General features: G+C 40.0%; 1 protein-coding gene across 4 annotated transcripts in view; it reads left to right on the top strand.

Annotated features, from left to right (window-relative positions):
* Nucleotides 1–18,067, top strand: part of DOCK8 (dedicator of cytokinesis 8) — a 95,697-nt gene that overhangs the window by 65,613 nt on the left and 12,017 nt on the right. For all 4 annotated transcript variants that reach the window (XM_052777831.1, XM_052777829.1, XM_052777828.1 and 1 more), the window contains 12 exons: nt 2,076–2,215; nt 2,810–2,979; nt 4,554–4,699; nt 5,407–5,589; nt 6,224–6,359; nt 6,949–7,036; nt 9,678–9,774; nt 11,052–11,186; nt 13,005–13,157; nt 14,293–14,451; nt 15,243–15,343; nt 15,802–15,994. In XM_052777831.1, the coding sequence (XP_052633791.1) occupies nt 2,076–2,215; nt 2,810–2,979; nt 4,554–4,699; nt 5,407–5,589; nt 6,224–6,359; nt 6,949–7,036; nt 9,678–9,774; nt 11,052–11,186; nt 13,005–13,157; nt 14,293–14,451; nt 15,243–15,343; nt 15,802–15,994 (1,701 nt within the window). The remainder of the gene's footprint in view (nt 1–2,075; nt 2,216–2,809; nt 2,980–4,553; nt 4,700–5,406; nt 5,590–6,223; nt 6,360–6,948; nt 7,037–9,677; nt 9,775–11,051; nt 11,187–13,004; nt 13,158–14,292; nt 14,452–15,242; nt 15,344–15,801; nt 15,995–18,067) is intronic.

Here is an 18,067-nt window from a genome sequence, read left to right as displayed (position 1 = left end):
TCCTAAGTAGACCTCTCCACACAATTTTTATGAATGCCCCTCCTCATCAATTCTCATTTCTCCCAGGATGTCATTCCCAGTACATGCACATTTTTCCCAGATACTGATACTGACACTGACACTGACACAGCTCTAGACTTCCTGAATGTCAGGACCTCCCATGCATCATCCTGGGTATGGAGTTCACAAATGCATTCAGTAAAGAAATTTTTGGCTGGCATGCCACACGCTATTTTGCCAGTCTTGTGCTCTTCTCCTCTACATTCTACTTAGATGGTATCTTGTATTTACCATGGGGCAGACTGCCTGACAAAGGGTGCTGGCCTGCCTGTTTTCCACCTCGGTGATCTTGCAGAGGTCAGAACTGGGATGAAGCATTTCAGTGCAGTGCCCCATAATTGCCACAGCCCTTGGATGCAGAGGGATGGAATTGAAGCCAAGAATGGTGGGAGGTATAAAAACACTCTGAGTAACAGAGCAGTTCAAATTCATGGTAGCTTTTTCAAGTGTCATTGCCAAGGAATTGGTTGGATGCTAAGATGTGCTGCATCTCATACCTTAAGGGTTCTGACAGGTCAATGATAACAAATAATATTTCCTTGAAGTTTTTCCTGGTCTTAAAAGCAAAACATGAAGGTCTTAGAGTCAGGATTTCCCAGTAGTTTTGCTTAATGCTAATCCCGAATGCCAAAGAACTAGAAATGGGACTCTTCTGCTTATGGGGAAAAAAAGAAGTCAGCATAGCTCTTGCAACTAGTTCTAGCAAGTCAGAGCTGGGCAGACACCAGTTTAATCATTCTTTCCTTCAAGCAACATCATCAACCCTTTTTCTTCTTTAGGAGTAACCTATGAAGTGCAACCTGTGCAAATCAATAAGGCTTTTGTGGCCCTTGGATGATTTAATACATTAGCTGACCACGCATGCAGTAATTTTGATCTGTCTGCAGAAGGGCTGCCCAGCTAGAGTTAGATTTTCAGCAAGAAATGTGGCCTTGTGAATAAATCTTTTGGAATTCTTGGAGAGAAGCCAAATTCACTTAACTGGGTGCTCTACACTTTAACGTTATTCCACACAAACATAGTACAGCCAATGCCTGTCTGCTTGAGGCCAAAATGGGAGTGGGCTTAAGTACGTGGATCCAAAATATGGGGCTGCTCAGAGACATGAGTTTCATTTGACCCAATATGCTGGAAGACAGCTGCCACAGTGTGGTGTACTGCTGCTTCATGTGTTTGTTTTCTGGGACTATTCCCAGGTGACTGATAGAAATATTGGGAGAGAATATTGAAGAATATAAATTAAAAGCAAAATTTGGACTCATAAACCCCAGTAGCTGCACTGGGGAGTAGAGTCTAAGACTTATGCTCACCCGATCAGGGGACAAAAACATTCCAGATGACCTGTGGCACAGACCTGTGATTGGAGAATCTAAGAAGTTCACAACACATATATAGCAGCAACTTTCCATTCCTGAGCTGGCTGTATATCAGTCATAGCCATAAGTTACAGCAGTTTGAAGGCTGCTCTAAATTATGCCAGCTGCCAGCAAGCTCAGCCAAGGATTTCCAGGGTGAAAGGAAACACTGTTCACACATCTTTCCTGACCTTACTTCCATGCTAGATATCATGGATGCTGAAGAAGGCACAGTGCAGAGCTTCTGACACCAAGGTCCCTCTTAATGTACGGGCAGCTTCTTGCTGTATGATGCCCGATGGCTACTCTGCAATAATAAGAGCGATGCGAAGAGTTATAAACATGGAGAAAATTCTGACTTGGTGTCCTGTCCAAACTAATGAATACAGGGTAGAATTTTACATCTCAAAAAATGTCAAACGAGTTGCTCACACAGAATGGAAAGGATGAGATTGCATCCTAGCAAACAACTCGTTTGAAACTAGATGCTTTTTATTTCACACACAGGTGTTTTTCTCCAAAATGTCCAACCTTCTTTCAAAGTCTGTGCTTTTCCTCTGGTAGAGATTTTCCATTTGCTACATGGACTGTAACTACAGCCTCTTTAAGAAGCTTTTATTTCAGTGATCATTCTTTAACACTTCTAATATACTTCTGCAGAACTCTAGCTCCTGCTCTAGTTTCCAGGACCAGAAAATCGCTGGTATGTTTGACCTCTCAGCTGAATACCGTCAGCAGCACTTTCTGACCGGCTTACTTTTCACTGAATTGGCAGCAGCGCTGGATGCAGACAGCGAGGGGTGGGTATCCCAATTTGTAGATTTTAGAATGGGATCGAGTCACATTATTACTCTTGGCAAGGTCATAGTTCTATTCCAGGGCAGTCTTGTTTCCCCCACTCTTTTCAGTGAGTCACTCTAACATAGCAATAACCCAGTCATTGTTTTATCTGCAGTATGTTGGTCCCAGTGAATAAAAATATACTATTTGTTGCAGTAGTGTTGGCTAGATACAGGAATTGAGAACACAACATTTCGGTTGCTCTTCTCTCTAAAACACCTCTTCCTTTGTCTGAACTTAAGCATTTAGCTAAACTTTGGCGAGAATCTAATGCTTTTCTTTAAGCATGTCTCTTCACCATACTGAATTTTTATGGGAAGTTTGAAAAATGTGGGTGCTCTTTGATTGTGGTGAAGTGGCTTGGAGATGTAAGATAGCTATCTCTTGCAGGGAACATGAGTCTCTGCTCAGAATGGAAGAGATTATCTAATTAATATTGGTGTATTAACTTGTTTCTTTTACTTGTTTGTTTACTTGTTTCTTTCCACTCTGTTTCTTAAATCTTTGATTTAAAAATAATTAGTGGAGCTCATGGATGGGTTTTGTGTTAACAGGATTAGCAAGGTGCAAAAAAAGGCTGTCAGTGCTATCCTTAGCCTGCTAAGTTCCCATGATCTAGACCCACGTTGCTCCAAAAAAGAGTTGAAGATTAAAATTGCAGCTCTCTACCTCCCTTTGGTTGGTATCATTTTGGATTCACTGCCGCAACTCCATGATTTTACAAGTAAGACCTTTCTCCCATTGTATTTTTCAGCTTCTCAGAGTGACTTGTCTAAACAATCTATCAAACATAAAAGAGATTGTGCTAAGTGCAGAAATTCCACACAGTCTAGTAAGGTTGAATATTTATTTTACTTAGAAGTAAACTGGATTTTTAAAGACAGGAAAAACATCATTGTCCTCACTTCATGAGCAAATGATAGACCAGAGGTGTATCTGTAAGTACTCCTGCCTATCTCTTTAGCGTAAATATTATGATCCTGCAAATAAAGCCTGCAAGATCTGCAAGAAATATTGACATATAGATAGGTTTAACAGACAGTAGAGAAGAAAACAAGAGTGCTACTGGCATCGTGTTGCATCACAATTAAAGAGATTGGATTGTATTCTTTCTATCTTTTTCTGTTGCTCTGTAGTGCCATAGGAGACATATTTTTGTCATCTGTTATAACTATAAACTTTGCTCTACATTATCAAGCCTTTTAAAACAACATTATGTAGGCTGTTTTATTGCATTTTGCTACATGTGTGTTCATATAATACTGCTAAAAGCAGCTATTTCACATCTTTTTGTAGGATAGTAGATCTTTGCTAATTGGAAAACCACATTTCACTTCCATAAATAAAATAAAGGCTATAAAGAAAAAAAGGTATAATCTTCAAAGAATATACTTTTGTCACTGGTTCTGAAAATATTTTGCATTTAGAAGTCTGGACAAAAAACTTAATACTATAAAGGTACTATTTAGCACTTTCAGTCTAATAGGATGAAAGCATTTATTATACATTGGCTAATCAGATCTCACCCCATTCTTGTAATCTAAGTGTTATCCTTATGCCACAGATGAAAAAGAGACATTGTGAGGAAGCCCAGGTGTCCCAGTATGGCTTGGTTTTAGAGTGTCTTTCTTTCTGAGTATCTGTCACAAGAGACTGTTTACCTCGTTCTAACACACTGGAACGGGCTGGTCACTCAGCTTCTCTGAAAAACATGACTTGCAAAACACAAAGTGGACACTCAGAATCAGAGGAGATTTTTACAAGACTTAGGTATAAACGACTTTATTCGCTGAAAGTGATGTCAAGAACTAGCAGGAAATAGAAGCAGCCTGAAATTAAACTTGTTCTTTAGTCAGCAGGCAATACTGGCTCTGTCAGGTGTTAGCAGAATATCACCAAATCCGTGTATGGTTTTTGCATTGATCGTCTCACCTGAAATGGACTGGAACTGGGTGATTCCAAGTCTTATGAAGCACTGCTTAGCTTTGGACTTAAGAGACAACCTCATGTTTGCTACTGCCTTTGCTTTTAATTTAGCTTTTCTGAACACCTGGAGCTTATTGGACACATCTCCTTTCCCTGTGTTAATTTGAACAATTTGGCAGCCTTTGCAGATGGCTGCAATCTGTCTTGCTAATGCTGCACCTCTTTCACTGCTTGGTACATCAGCCAGACCAACAGTCTCAGGGATGGAGGTGCCAATTGTTTTGTTACATTACAGCCCAATGGAAGACTGTGACAAGTGAGCGGCAACAACTGGATTGCTCCTGAAGTTCTAATAGGATGTTTCAAATCTAGTTTCAGATGCCCGCAGCGGAAAGGGACGCACAGGAAACCCAGAAGAAGAACAAGAGTCTGCAGGTGCAATCAATCAAAACGTGGCCCTTGCCATTGCAGGGAATCAATTCAACCTCAGGAGCTCTGGAATAACTCTGCTGTCCCTGGTATGTCCAGTGGTCTGCCAGTGTCCTTTCTGGTATCTCTTTTCCTCTTTCTTTGTTTTCTCCTTTTATCCTTTCTTGCCACTAATAACTGCAGTAATGAAAAACTGCATTCTTGTTTCCTCCAGCCCCAAAGAATGCCTCATATTCCTCCTGTCATCTCCTCTTCTTCTCTTCTAGTCATTTAATTACTCCTTTACCATAGGTAGTTCCACTTTTTCTCCCACATGCCTATTTCCATTGCCACAGCCAACCTAGTCTCATTTCCAGATCAGCAAATGCCACTATGATTCCCTCACTGCCTCCCAGTCTCACCTGAATCCAAGAGCCTTCTTTTTTTCTCTCTGTCTCTTCCTTCATGGTTGTTTTTATCTTCTATACAATTTGGCTGACACAACTGCATGGCAAGAGGGGACGGAAGAGTTATAGAATCTTTTTCTGCATTATTCTAAGGAAATTAAAATACAAGCATCTAGCAAAAAATGCCCTTGTGCCTCTTTCTGTCTTTCACATGCATACAACTGGTCCTGTCACTAATTACACACACATACGTTCAAAAAATACAATCAGTATAACCTGGAAGAGGTTAAACTTGCTGAAGTCCAGTCCTGAGATTTGATTTCACTGAAATTTAAATAACATTACTTCACCTGAATGACCTCCCTCTTCTTTTTCTTCTTTCAACTGACATTTACTTTATCTGCTCCTAGCCCTACAGACAGAGTGCCACCTTAGGTCCTGATACTACTCGCAACCTTTTGATCTGTTTCCTCTGGATCATGAAAAATGCTGATCAGAATCTAATACAGAAATGGATTGCAGACCTTCCATCCATGCAGTTGAACAGGATTTTAGACCTCCTCTTCATTTGTGTCTCATGCTTTGAGTACAAGGTAAGTGAAACATGGCCTGATTTTGTTGTCCTGTTTTGGTTTAATTGTTTTTTTTCCTTACCTTCCAGCTGTCCAGGGGAAATTTGTTACTGATAGTTGTTAAATTAGCTCTTGTCTAATCTATGCTACAAATGGACAAATTAATTCAGATAAAATAACTGACACTAGCCTTCAAGCAAAATGCAGCCAAAACCTTTGAGGAAGTCCTATGAAGTTGGCTTAAGTTGTTTTGTTATTTTCCTTTTTCTGGGGATTTGAGGGCTATTTTTGGCGGGCAATATATTGACAGCTCCTGTAAGTAGTGGAGAGGACACTAAGGATGACCCTTTAGTTAAGCGCTGGGACTGAACATCAGGACTCCCTTCTCTGACAGGGTCTGTCTGAAATGGATCAAAGAACCTTCTCTCTGAACTTTAATTTCTGTCTCTGTAGCACTGAGCTATATATCTGTGTTTATCAGCAGTACATGTACTACCTCTTTCCTCATCTGCAACATTTAATTAGCCTTTATATATTAGTCAACCATATTCATTGCTTTCTGCCCCCTCTGCAGATCTCTACTGTTGTGTCTGGTTCTGAAGATGTAATTTGGACTCATGTCCATTGGTGCTGATTGCTTTGGCTTTACTTTCAGGGCAAACAAAGCTCAGATAAAGTTAGCACCCAAGTACTCCAGAAGTCACGAGACGTTAAGGCCCGGTTAGAAGAGGCTTTACTGAGAGGTGAAGGAGCCAGAGGAGAAATGATGAAGCGCTGCAGAATACCAGCTGGTACTTCACACCCCTCTCCCCCCATGTCTTTTGAGAAGATCTCAAGAGGTTGTAGACATAAATGAGTTTATTGGGTTTTATGCACTCTCCCCATTTTCATCCTTACATTTTTCACCCACAGTCCTTTCCCTTGCAGACCTTTCTTGGTTTTGCTGTGGATAAAAATATTACTAGCTTTCAACTATCCAAGGTGTGGCTGGGACTGAGCTCTTCTCAGGTGAAGACTATGAGGCCAGCTAAGTGTTAAGACGTTCTGAAAAATTGTGTTAGTGTCTAATCAAGAGCCAAGAACTGGTGTCAAAACTATCAGTAAGAACAAATTATTCATAGCAAAAAAGGTTGTTTCATTTAATAAATGGAATAATTTGTGTTTTCACCTTTGAAGACATTAAGCAAGCTAATGTTCTAAAAATCCTAGATGAAAAAAATGATGGGGTCCTGTCCTTTTACTAGAGCCCTGAGGCTATAAAGTTAAATGGGTTTAGTTCTGACAGGCTGCTACAGACATGTATCTCCTTCTTTCGGTGAGCTATCAAACTTCAGGTGTCCCCTTTTGCTTTAATCTCACTGATATATGTTGCACTTTTAGGGAATGACAGATCAGCGGGACTAAATGAAAACCTGCGCTGGAGAAAGGAGCAGACTCACTGGCGGCAGGCAAATGAGAGACAAGATAAGTAAGTCATTTAATAAATATATATTGCTTTTATTAAAACCAAGGTCTTTGGTTTTTTTACGTTTTGTTCTTTCCCCTAGGATGTTTTAATACAAAGTCAGCAGTTTCAGTCCTTTCTCTCTTCTGTCAAAGAGAAAAATAGAAAATGTTTATGTAGCAAAAGTATCCAACTGTTGGTATGACATAACAAAGAGATCACAAATACTTGAATGAGAAGTTTAAATAGTTATTTACACATTTTTTTCCTTCTTATTAGCAATGTAGTAAACACTAGTTATTGATACAAGTTGTATCAAATACTCCACAGAGGCTTGCTATGACATCTATTTTTGGTGTTGCTATGGCTCCTCACTGTATACGGTACTGTGGTATAAGTTTTGCCATATGAAATCAGTTGAGCTGGGTTTGATGTGCTATGTTAAAATTGAGAAGTGTTATTTGCAGGAGTAGGGGAACATGATTCTGTAGTGAATATTTTTCTTGTTGCAGGTTTTAAGTTATGATGTCTCAGTACATTTCACCTTAGCAGCACTGTATGGTAGTAGACAAGTCAATGTCTAGGTTTATGGAAAACTATTTTCAGGAATGATTTGTGTTACTAACAGCATTTTCATATGCTATGTGCTTAGTTTCTTTAAGTGTGGAGCTTGTTGTTTTTCCCTAAAGGAGATGTGTCCTTTGTTCATAGATACTTGCTTGAATTTTGACTATCTAAACGGGCCACTGTGTGTCAGGTAGAGGCAGTGGAGTCTCACCAGTCCAGCTGCTGTGAGCTACCACTATATCCTTCAACATGAGTGAATTTGAACTGAGAACACTTGTTGTGCTATGCAGCAACTACATTGATGTAGCCTACTGGCACTCATCTATGATTATCACATACATTTTTGAACACAAGACTGTTAATCTGGAATTTATCCAAACTTTAAAAAAAGAATCTTTCCACCTTTTGTGCTAGTTTGGAAGAGATGCAGATTCTGTGTGGATATTTTTATTTTTCCCTGAAAGCAGGTTGCTTTCTCCCAGCCAGTTTCATTGAAATCAGAATAAAACAGTCCTCAAGTAGCAGTTCTACAATACCTCTTTGCAGTAGTTCAGTTAAACCACTTAAAATAAAAATTATGGTTACATAAGTAAAACTTTGCATGCTGTCCAGGCCTTCCTGTTTTACCCAGCTTTCATCGCTGTGGTATGCAACATCTTTGCTCTCATCCTTTTTGGATCCCTTTAGTGTGTATGTCCCGTAAGTAAGGTGTTTGCAGGTAGTACATGGCACAGCAGGTTTGCACAGGTTGCCACTCAGCCTCACTCAGCCTGCTTCCTCTTGAGTCCAGCATGCTTCGGTATTGTAGCTGCAGTTATAAGCTACACGTGGTTACATGTCAGAGAGGATCCAGTCAGCATGGTTAATGTGCAAGGCTGAGTGGTTGCTGGAAATGGTTCAAACGGCTATGCTGTTTGCTTAATTTGGTCAGTTCTTACTCATATTTAGTGACCCCTGGCTTGATTATAGCACCAGCCTTCTGGCAGGGCCTTCTATTCTTCGTTGCTTTGAGTCGTTGTAATTAATAACCATACAACTGCCCTGACTTCCTTTCCTAGCCCTCCCCAGAATTATCTCATTGTGCCCAAAAGGATGGTTCTTTACTTTTCTGATTGTCTTTTTGGCTAACACTCCACTGGGCAGAAAAAGTAAGCGAATGTAGCAGAAGAGCCACAAATTTTGAAGTCACTCGGAAGTGTGGTTGTAAGGGTGTTGCTCCAGCCACAGAAATGCACCTTAGGAACTTTGGCCCAAGTCAAAGCAGCTCTAATCTCAAGCTCTAGAGAGCAGCTTCTGGCCACGCAGCAGCCCTTTTCTGAGCAGTTTGGGAAAAAGAACAAAGCCTCCTCTTTGTGTTTCTGGCATAGAAGGGATCTCTGAAAATACAGTTTTGTTAGGAGCTGCACCTATGCTTAGAGCATTCAGCTGCAGAGGAGCAGTGTTCCAGACCTCGCCCTTGTGTCTCAACTAAGAGGGCATCATGCATTGCCTTACCACCATGTTCTGTCTTTTATAAATGTTTCAGTCCTCTCTTAAATGGCCTGGGGCACTGCTGTATTGACCCCGCAGCAGTTGGACCTGCTGTCTTACGTTGTCAACAGTCTTAAGAATCAAGTTTTAAATTGCCTACATGAAACACTGCTGCTATGGCATTGAAGCAATTTCCCCTTTGCCCAAGTCTGCTATTTTTACTTTTTTTCTGGAAGTGTTAGATCAGATGCCTTTTATTCCATTTTGGGTTTTGGTGTCCTGCTACAGGTAATGCATTCAGAAATTATTGCATAGCTTGTTGAACAACTGAACATGATATTGAGGGCAGAGTAGCCATTACACAGATTGCTATTAAGGAAGCAGAAGCAACTGTTTGCACTATACAGAGGCCTAGTTTTCAGGTGTCCCCTTTGGGACTTCTGTCCTACAATATCAGCCCTCCTCATTTGACTCTGTAGTTCTTAAGAAACACCTCTGAACATTACTTTCATTATTTCCTCTTATGGGATTGTTCAGAATGGTATCATTTGTATTTTGGCTTTGTTTAAACAGCAGGCCTTCTGTTGGGATACTCTCTGCGTGCTTTAATTAGAACTCCTTTTTGCAGGACAAAAGCTGAGCTAGATCAAGAAGCTCTGATCAGTGGAAACCTGGCAACTGAAGCTAACCTGATCATTCTTGATATGCAGGAGAACATCATCCAGGTGGGGAATGGCAGAGTTGGCTTGGTATCAATCCCTGCTCCCTCAGAAGCCAGTGGAAGCAAGATTCATTTCTCCTTTTGTTTCTTAGGCAGAGCAAAATATTTTAATTAAAGATCTTCTGTAAACTTGTATAATCTTGAAGGGAAAAAAAAGATGAAGAAGAATGAATCCAAAGATGAAATTGCTGCCTGCCTTACACTGTTGCCACAAGCCCCTTCTACTGTAGGGCATTGCACTACTGTGAATGAAAGGGAAATCCACCACCTTGTTGTCTTCGGTAGATGTTGTTGAAAGCTGTTTCCACTGTTTTACTGTGATCCTGGAGTTCAGAGAGGATGAGGGAAGAAAAAATTTCATTTATGCTAGGAATGTATCTGAAGATATTAGTAATTTGGAACTGGACTGCTGGGTGGCCTTTGCTCATACTTGCACGTATGATCCTGTGAGACAAAAGGATTTAACCTTGACTCCCACAGAGTGCTCAGTGCAGGAAAGTATCTTCGACCTGCATGGAGGCCTTCTGAAAAGAGATATGCCGCCTAGAGCAATGTATTGTGCAGAACTTACTTAATTTCTAGGAATCAGATGCAGTAAAATTTCACAGGTCCTTTGACAGCAGTGGAACCATGATAGTTGACTCTGCTTAGACATGGTCTCCTGGTTTAGGAGAGATACTCCAAATTCATGGCTATGGGAATACTACTGTTAGAGCAACATTCATATTCATAGATAGTGAGGAGAAAACTTTGTTCTTGAAAACCTGTTAGTGGAAAAGCATTTAGGCACCAGACTCTTGTAGTACTGGGCATCACTTTTGCATGACATCACTCGTAGCACCTAGTCTCCCCCCTATTTGGGTTGCGGGTTTGATCAGAGCATACCAGTATGCCTATTTAGCCTATATGCCCAGGAAATGAGAGCATGAGGAGGCAAGGGGAAGGATAGTGCTTGCCCACCACAGGTTCACTTCCTGATCCAAGGTACATGAAAGATGGGACAGAAGGTCGGCAGAGCTTCAAGAGTCACTGCAGAAGCTGGTTGAGCTTGAAAATGCATTGGAGGGTCCATGGATATTGAGAAATGCTTGGGATATTTTCCCCTCTGTCTTCTTAATCACTACAAAAGTGTTTTGAAATTCTTCTGAAGCAGATGTTAACAAATGAAAAAACTGCAATGTCTAAACTCCTGGATGTGTCTCATGGACAGGGGTTCTTATGTGCCAGTTCATTGCTGAATTACCTCATGCAGTTATTGTTGTTTATCTCCTCCATGTGTAGGCAAGCTTTGCAGCAGAGTGCAGAGACAATCTTTTAGGAGGAGTTTTGAAGGTCCTGGTAAATTCTCTTGGCTGTGATCAGAGCACCACTTACCTGACTCATTGCTTTGCTACACTCAGAGCACTCATTGCTAAGGTATGCTCTTGACAGACTTCTGTTTTCATGCTTCCAATCAAGTTATTCTATCAGAGCAGCATTTCTAGAGCAGAGCTGTGTGCATTCACTTACCACTTTCCCTTTGGCATTTGTTAAATATGTTTTGCTTATGTAAATACAAATGCCTATCTATAGGGATGTTAAGGGACTTCCACCTGTTGTAAGGTTATTTCATTGACCACACAAGATAGAATAACTGAATCTGAATCATCTTGCGGTTTTAGCAGTCTACTCTTAAATATGGAAGTTTACTAATAAAAAGGTAAAAAATTCCACCCATTATATTTCAAATACATTCTGATTTTAAATAGGAATCTTAATGCCAGGGATTGCACAGATTCCATAAAGTCAAATTTAAATTATTATATCATCAGGACTAGTTTCCAAGCAGTTGCACAACAGAGAAATCAAAGCTAACCTGTCAGAGATCAGGGGAATCATTCTAGGTTTCTGCTTCTAAGAGAAGTTCCAAAATTCTAAGTAGATGCTAAGATGTTGACAGATTTCATCTGCATTCTGCCTGAAAACTAAGACTAATCTCTCTTTCATTTCTGTATCACTGATTAAAAAACAAAATTCAAAATGTATATGAGGACAGAATTTGACCCAACATTTTTATAAAATGGGTCATAATTGTTTAGGTGCTTCATGAGGACTCTCTAAAATCTGTTTAAGATTCACTCTCCTACAATGAAAAGCAGTTCCACAAAGGAAAAATCCATTAAATGGTTTTTTTTTTTCTCCCCCTAAACTATTCTAAAATGCAAATAATGAACAGGATACTCCTGTCCAATTAATGCCTGTCTGCTGTTAAATGCAGATTGGCTGACAAAGCCTAATTACCGGGTAGATATCTGAGTAGTTATGAAACTCATAATTACGTTTTCATTGTACTTTATCTTTGAAAGCTAACTTCCAATTACAATAATGAATTTTGTGAAGCAATTGTTCTCATTGAAATAGATCTTCTAGTTAAGCTGACTCAGTTCTGTATTTTATGAAGCAATCATTCCAATTATTTCTATTACACTGTAGGTATATACATGTTATTTTACAAATAAAAATGATAGAACCCTGTGCCAGCAGACTTGTAATATAAATTAGACATAAAACAGTGAGATAATAGAGTGAAGAAAGGTTGAGAACTGGCAAATGGGCCTGCAAATGAGAAATAACATCCTGTGTTCTGCCCACACGCCTTTATCAGCCAGTCCTATCTAAGTACATATGGTACTGGTGCATCTGTGCTGTCTACGGTGAGAGTTTCTTAGCACAGAAACCCTGGGTTTATTGTCTGCTGGGTGCATTGTGGAGATACTGTAAAGGAGGGTCTGGCATGAAAGCTGGGCAATGGAAGTTTTGTGGAAGGATTGGGCATTGATGCAAAAGGCTACTAATTGCTCCTTATGCTTAAGGAAGTATTTGCATGTTTCATCAACCATGATATATTCTGAAATTAGCAACTCTCCATGATTCTAAGAATTTTGCAATATTTGAGGTTTTCAAAAGCTCCTGGAGCCATGGGACTGTGAGAATTTTTTTTATTCTTTCTCTTTCTGCCACTCTTTTCAAAACACAAAGACTATTTTCAAACCCTTCTTCCTGTAGGAAGACTTGAAAATGGAACCTATTGTGTCACAGGAATCAGAAGTCCAAATAAAAAGAAAAACGTATAAAATGTACTTTCTGCAAACTTTGGTCTTTGTATGAATCCTGTGATTTTTGTGCGCTAAGCTAATGATGTTTTAATGGCCAGAAACAAGAGCAATGAATGTTTTCTTCTCTATCTCCCTATAGTTTGGAGATTTCCTGTTTGAAGAGGAGGTCGAACAGTGTGCTGACCTGTGTCAAAGAGTTCTCCATCACTGCAGCAGCAGCATAGATATTACACGGACTCAAGCCTGTGCCACTCTTTATCTCCTCATGAGATACAGCTTCAGCTCTACCAGTGTAAGATTTTGAGAACAGCACTGGGTTTTGTGATCAATTGAAACTGAAACTGAAGTTGTGATAGCAAATGGAACGCATCTGCAGATAATCATGTTATGCTGTTCCACACATTTGAGCCAGAAGAAGTGCTAGAAGTGTAGAGGGAAAGTAGCTTTAATTATTGTTCATTATTTTGTTGAGGAAAATGTGACTTTTTCCTGCAACATCTGTAAATGCATCTTCAAATGGAACAGCATTAGGCCTCTGATGGCAAGGACTATACAATGCGTAAGCAATATAACAATATTGTATATTGTAACAATACTCTTCATTTTGTCGTGTTTTGGATTTTTTTTTCCCCTCCTGTGTCAGAACTACTTAAACTTAGACTAGTTTTATTCTAATGCCATTACAACCTCAGTAGAACTACTGTATGCTTGTATTAATGGGAATTCTTCGCTGGCCCCTTGGTCTCAGGACTAGGCTCTGATTGTTACCACACATATGGAGCAAAATACATATATTATGCATGTAGGTTCACAATGTCCTAGCACAAAAGGACAGGCATTTGCATTTTGAATAGTGTCTGACTTGCACAGCATTTTCTTCCCTAGTTGTTACTTTAAAAGCCTTGAATAGGTAAAAAGCATTGGCTCTGGAGGAGGAAAATGTGCCTCTGATGATACACCATGATCAGCAAGGCATAGTGTACCACCAGGTGAAGCCCTCAGAGGGCTTCTGCTTCCCAGACTTGTTTCCAGAATGTTTTCCCAGACTTGTTTCCAGAATGTTTTCCAAGTCCTGCTTCCTCTCCTTCTTCTCTGTGGGTGGCCTGATCCACACACCCACTGGCCTGTGCAGAGGGGGAAAGAGGTGCTTCTGACCTCCCCTTGTCTCAAGCAACCATATGTATTCCAAGGAATATTCTCGCCCCAAAGTACAGACATATCAGAATTAGGGAACTTTGGCTTAACCAGGTAAAACAGGACTGGCTTTGATACACCAGAGGCCACTCGTGTGAGCAGTGAGTTTAATGCACGCAGTGTGGGCAGGAAGAAGAGGGTTTGGTTTACACAGTAGACAGAGATGCATGAACTGAAATGCATGATGCAGTGCAGCCATCATTCTTTCATGGTTTTGTTTTTTCTTCTGAAAGAATTTTGCAAGAGTGAAGATGCAGGTGACCATGTCACTAGCCTCTCTGGTTGGAAAATCACCTGAGTTTAATGAAGAATTCCTTCGACGGTCCTTACGAACCATCCTAGCCTATGCAGAGGAAGATGCGGATATGCAGACAACTCCATTTCCCATTCAGGTCAAATCTTTTATGACATCTGTGGCTTTTATCAGGAGCTTTCACATAGCAATGTGCTTGGAGCAAGTCCTAGATCTTGGTCTTCCAAAGCAATGAAAATAAGGATGCAGGCGTTATTGCATGAGTTTATTTCTAACACAACAATAAGCAGGGAAGAAGCGGAGGACATAATTCCATAGAATAAACTCTTACGAAGTTCCACTGAAATCATATTACAGGAGAATCATCTCTTAGCTTTGTGTACAACTTTCTTCTAGACCCCAGCAGGAGCTTTACCCTGTAAGAGTTTCCCAAGATGGAATTTGATTCATTATGTTTTCAGACAAGTAGCATCATTCAAACTTCTCTCCCTTTGTCAATTCATAAGGTGGCAGCAGCAATAACGAAAAACATTTCAGACAACTGTCAGATGCTTTGCTAAAATTCTTACAGTAACTCAGCTTGTGCTGAAGACTTATAAAAACATCTGCTTTGTTATCAGATCATATATTAACTATAGCTGAATTCCACTAGCACATAGGTTTGATTTTTTTTTTTCATTTGGAAATAAACAGATCAAAGGATTCTAGCTCATTTTGATTAATTACAATGTGTGTATAAGATTTGCTATGTCAGCAGTCTTCTCTGCATTGAATAGAGTTGGAAAAACATATCTTGTAGCAATTCAGCATCCTGACGTTTCCTTGGGTAAGAGGGACTAAAAGACATCATCTGGTGCAGATGCTGTTATTTTTCTAGAAGGGGGAAAATAAACACCTGAGAAATGCATGTTGATCTTTGTATTACTGCAGGTAGAGGAGCTGCTGTGTAATCTGAACAGCATCCTGTCAGATACAGTGAAAATGAGGGAATTTCAGGAAGATCCAGAGATGCTCATGGATCTCATGTACAGGTGAATCCATTTAGAATTGCTACTGAGGAGATTCTGCAGTGAGGTGAGGACAAGAACTGTGCATTTTAGGGACAAGGTGTGGACAAACCCTATAGCTGTTCTGTTTGTGTAAATTCCAACTTTAGTACAGCTGATCTGTCACAGGGGCCACAGGCTGCGGGAGTGAGCATGTTGCAGTAGAGCCTTTGGGAGGTGGGCATAGACTTGGGCAAGGGTGGGGGTCAGGGACTGATGAACACTGAAGAGTCTTGGGTTCAGCAGTTTTACTCTCTTCATAGCCCCTGTGTGTCCTGCCTACCCCTGCCTAACCATTTCTTTTGCCCTGTGCTTAGTGAATCATACAGAATAAAGATAGAGATGTCTCCTTCCATTCAACCCAGGTGGAGAATTATAAACGATCTTTCTGTTATTTTAGAGGAAGTGATCATTCACACCTCCTTTCTGCCCTGTGTTGTTAGAATTGCCAAAGGATACCAGACATCGCCTGACTTGAGGCTGACTTGGCTGCAGAACATGGCAGAGAAGCACACCAAGAGGAAGTGCTATACAGAAGCAGCCATGTGTCTGGTCCATGCTGCAGCGCTTGTGGCAGAGTACCTCAGCATGCTTGAAGATCGAAACTATCTCCCAGTGGGCAGTGTCAGCTTTCAGGTAAGAAAAGACTCCCAAGCTGTGACAGCATAAGGCTAGGATGGCCTGTTCTGGTGTGTGAATTCCTTCTTGTGTTAAGCAGAGTAGAAGTGCATGTATGGGGAGGAAAAGTTATGATGGCAGAGTATCCATCACCACTCTTGGTAGGTTGTTCTGATGACTTATGCTTACTGATGAAAACTGGTACTTTAGTATCTGGCTGTCTCTAGCTTCTGTTTCCAGCAGTTGGATAGTGTAATCTCTTGTTTGCTAAGTAGAACCCCTGTATTATCACATGCTAGGGCTGTTACTTATCAACTGTGACAGATCTTTCTCATTATCTAGGTAATTGGAGCTACTTAGTTGTTTTAGACGTGTTCTCCAATCCTTTGACTGTCCTCCAGTTACTAACCAACACCCTTCTGATTGATGAATGACACAATCACCATAGTCTATACGCAGTCACATCAAAGTCAAGTAAAAATGATCATTAAGTTCTTTAAGCCTGGAAAGTGTCTCTCAGTTTCTGTCTCCAAAGGCTCCACTTGTTCATTTGATGTTGAGCTCTTTACTCCATAATACATTGATCTTTTCCAGAGAGTTTTCTTAGATTTTGTTTTTCACCCTTCTTTTCTACATCACCTAAATGAAAGCATAACTCTTTGTTGTTAGAGTTAGACATTTTGAAATGCAGATATTCATAGGTAGTTTATCAGATTATGCAGTTTTGGTTACCCATACCTGAACTGACTTCATGTGCAAATTCAGTGATGTTACTACTTTTTTTCACACATTATTAAAAATAGAAATGGCTGAACCCTTAAAATATTCCCATGTGTTGATGATGCCCCCTTTATCATTATTCTCTAAGACCAGTGAAGACCAGTGTTCATTTAAAGAGTGTTTGCTGCAATGATTATGAATCATTCCAACTAATTAGTGGAAATGTGTTGGAGAATCAACTCAGATGTTTTATAAACATCTACTGTTTGGGCATTATTACCCTTATGAGATTGTAATCTCTTTAAAAGTTTCAGGTTTCTATAGTCTGGTGTGGATTCAGTTTAATTACAATACCTTTAATTTTTTCTTCAGTAACATTTTGTATCAGTATTTCCACCACTTTGTCCTGGATGCAGGCTGATAAACCTACCACTATCTGCTCATCTTGTTTACTTTTTAAAAAATGTGGTCCCCAAAGCATATTTCCTCCTCTGGAACTTCCCCAGTTTTTTAAAACATAACGACAACTCAGTATTCGCTGCCTGAATACCCTTTCGCTTAGGTCTTTTAAACTGTTGAGGAGCACATTCTATGGTCCAGGTGATTTTGAAATGGTTAACGCTAGTAGTTGGTACATTCATCATCCCTTGATATAACCATACCAGCTGTGGCTTTTTCCCTTCAGAATAGTAAATAACCATGCCACCTGGGTTTTTTTTTTCCCTTCAGAATAGTAAATGTGACCATGATTGTACCACTTGGCATTTTGCATTGAATTTAGTATGTTGGGTGTTAGTATTTGCAATTCCACCTTAGCAATCAGGTGACAGACTAGTGTTATTCTTAAATTCCTTTACTCTTAAGATAGCTGTATATACTCTTTTTACTGGCTACACTTCTGGCTGGAGATTTATACTTCTGACATTTTGCATCCCTTGTCAGCTTTGTGTACTGCCTAACTTCTAACTTCCATTCATTACTTCTATTTTCTTCTTTTCTCCCTACTTGTTACATACTATCATCATTTAGATATAGGTGAAATCTGCATTCCCTTCCTAATGTCATCCTGCTCCCAGGCTGCCTTGAATGCTTGTAATCTCACATGCTTGACCCTAATCGAATTCCTCCTTCCATTTTCCCCAGATTATGCACATTGCCATGAATGGGTATGTTTTCAGTTATTTTAGAGAACTGAAGTCTATTCTACAAGGCACTAGGCAAGCAAAAACTTAGAAGTTTAAAAGCAACAAACCAATCATTCTCATCAAAATGCTTGTGTAAATACATGTTTGCCAAAGAAACGGTTGCTCCATAGGAGAGAGGTAATAAAATGCCTTAATGACCAGAAACCGAATTACACAATTCTTTATC

The sequence above is a fragment of the Harpia harpyja genome, chromosome Z (assembly GCF_026419915.1).
Source record: "Harpia harpyja isolate bHarHar1 chromosome Z, bHarHar1 primary haplotype, whole genome shotgun sequence".
Taxonomy (NCBI): Eukaryota; Metazoa; Chordata; class Aves; order Accipitriformes; family Accipitridae; genus Harpia; species Harpia harpyja.
This window is presented reverse-complemented; position numbering and strand designations above follow the sequence as displayed.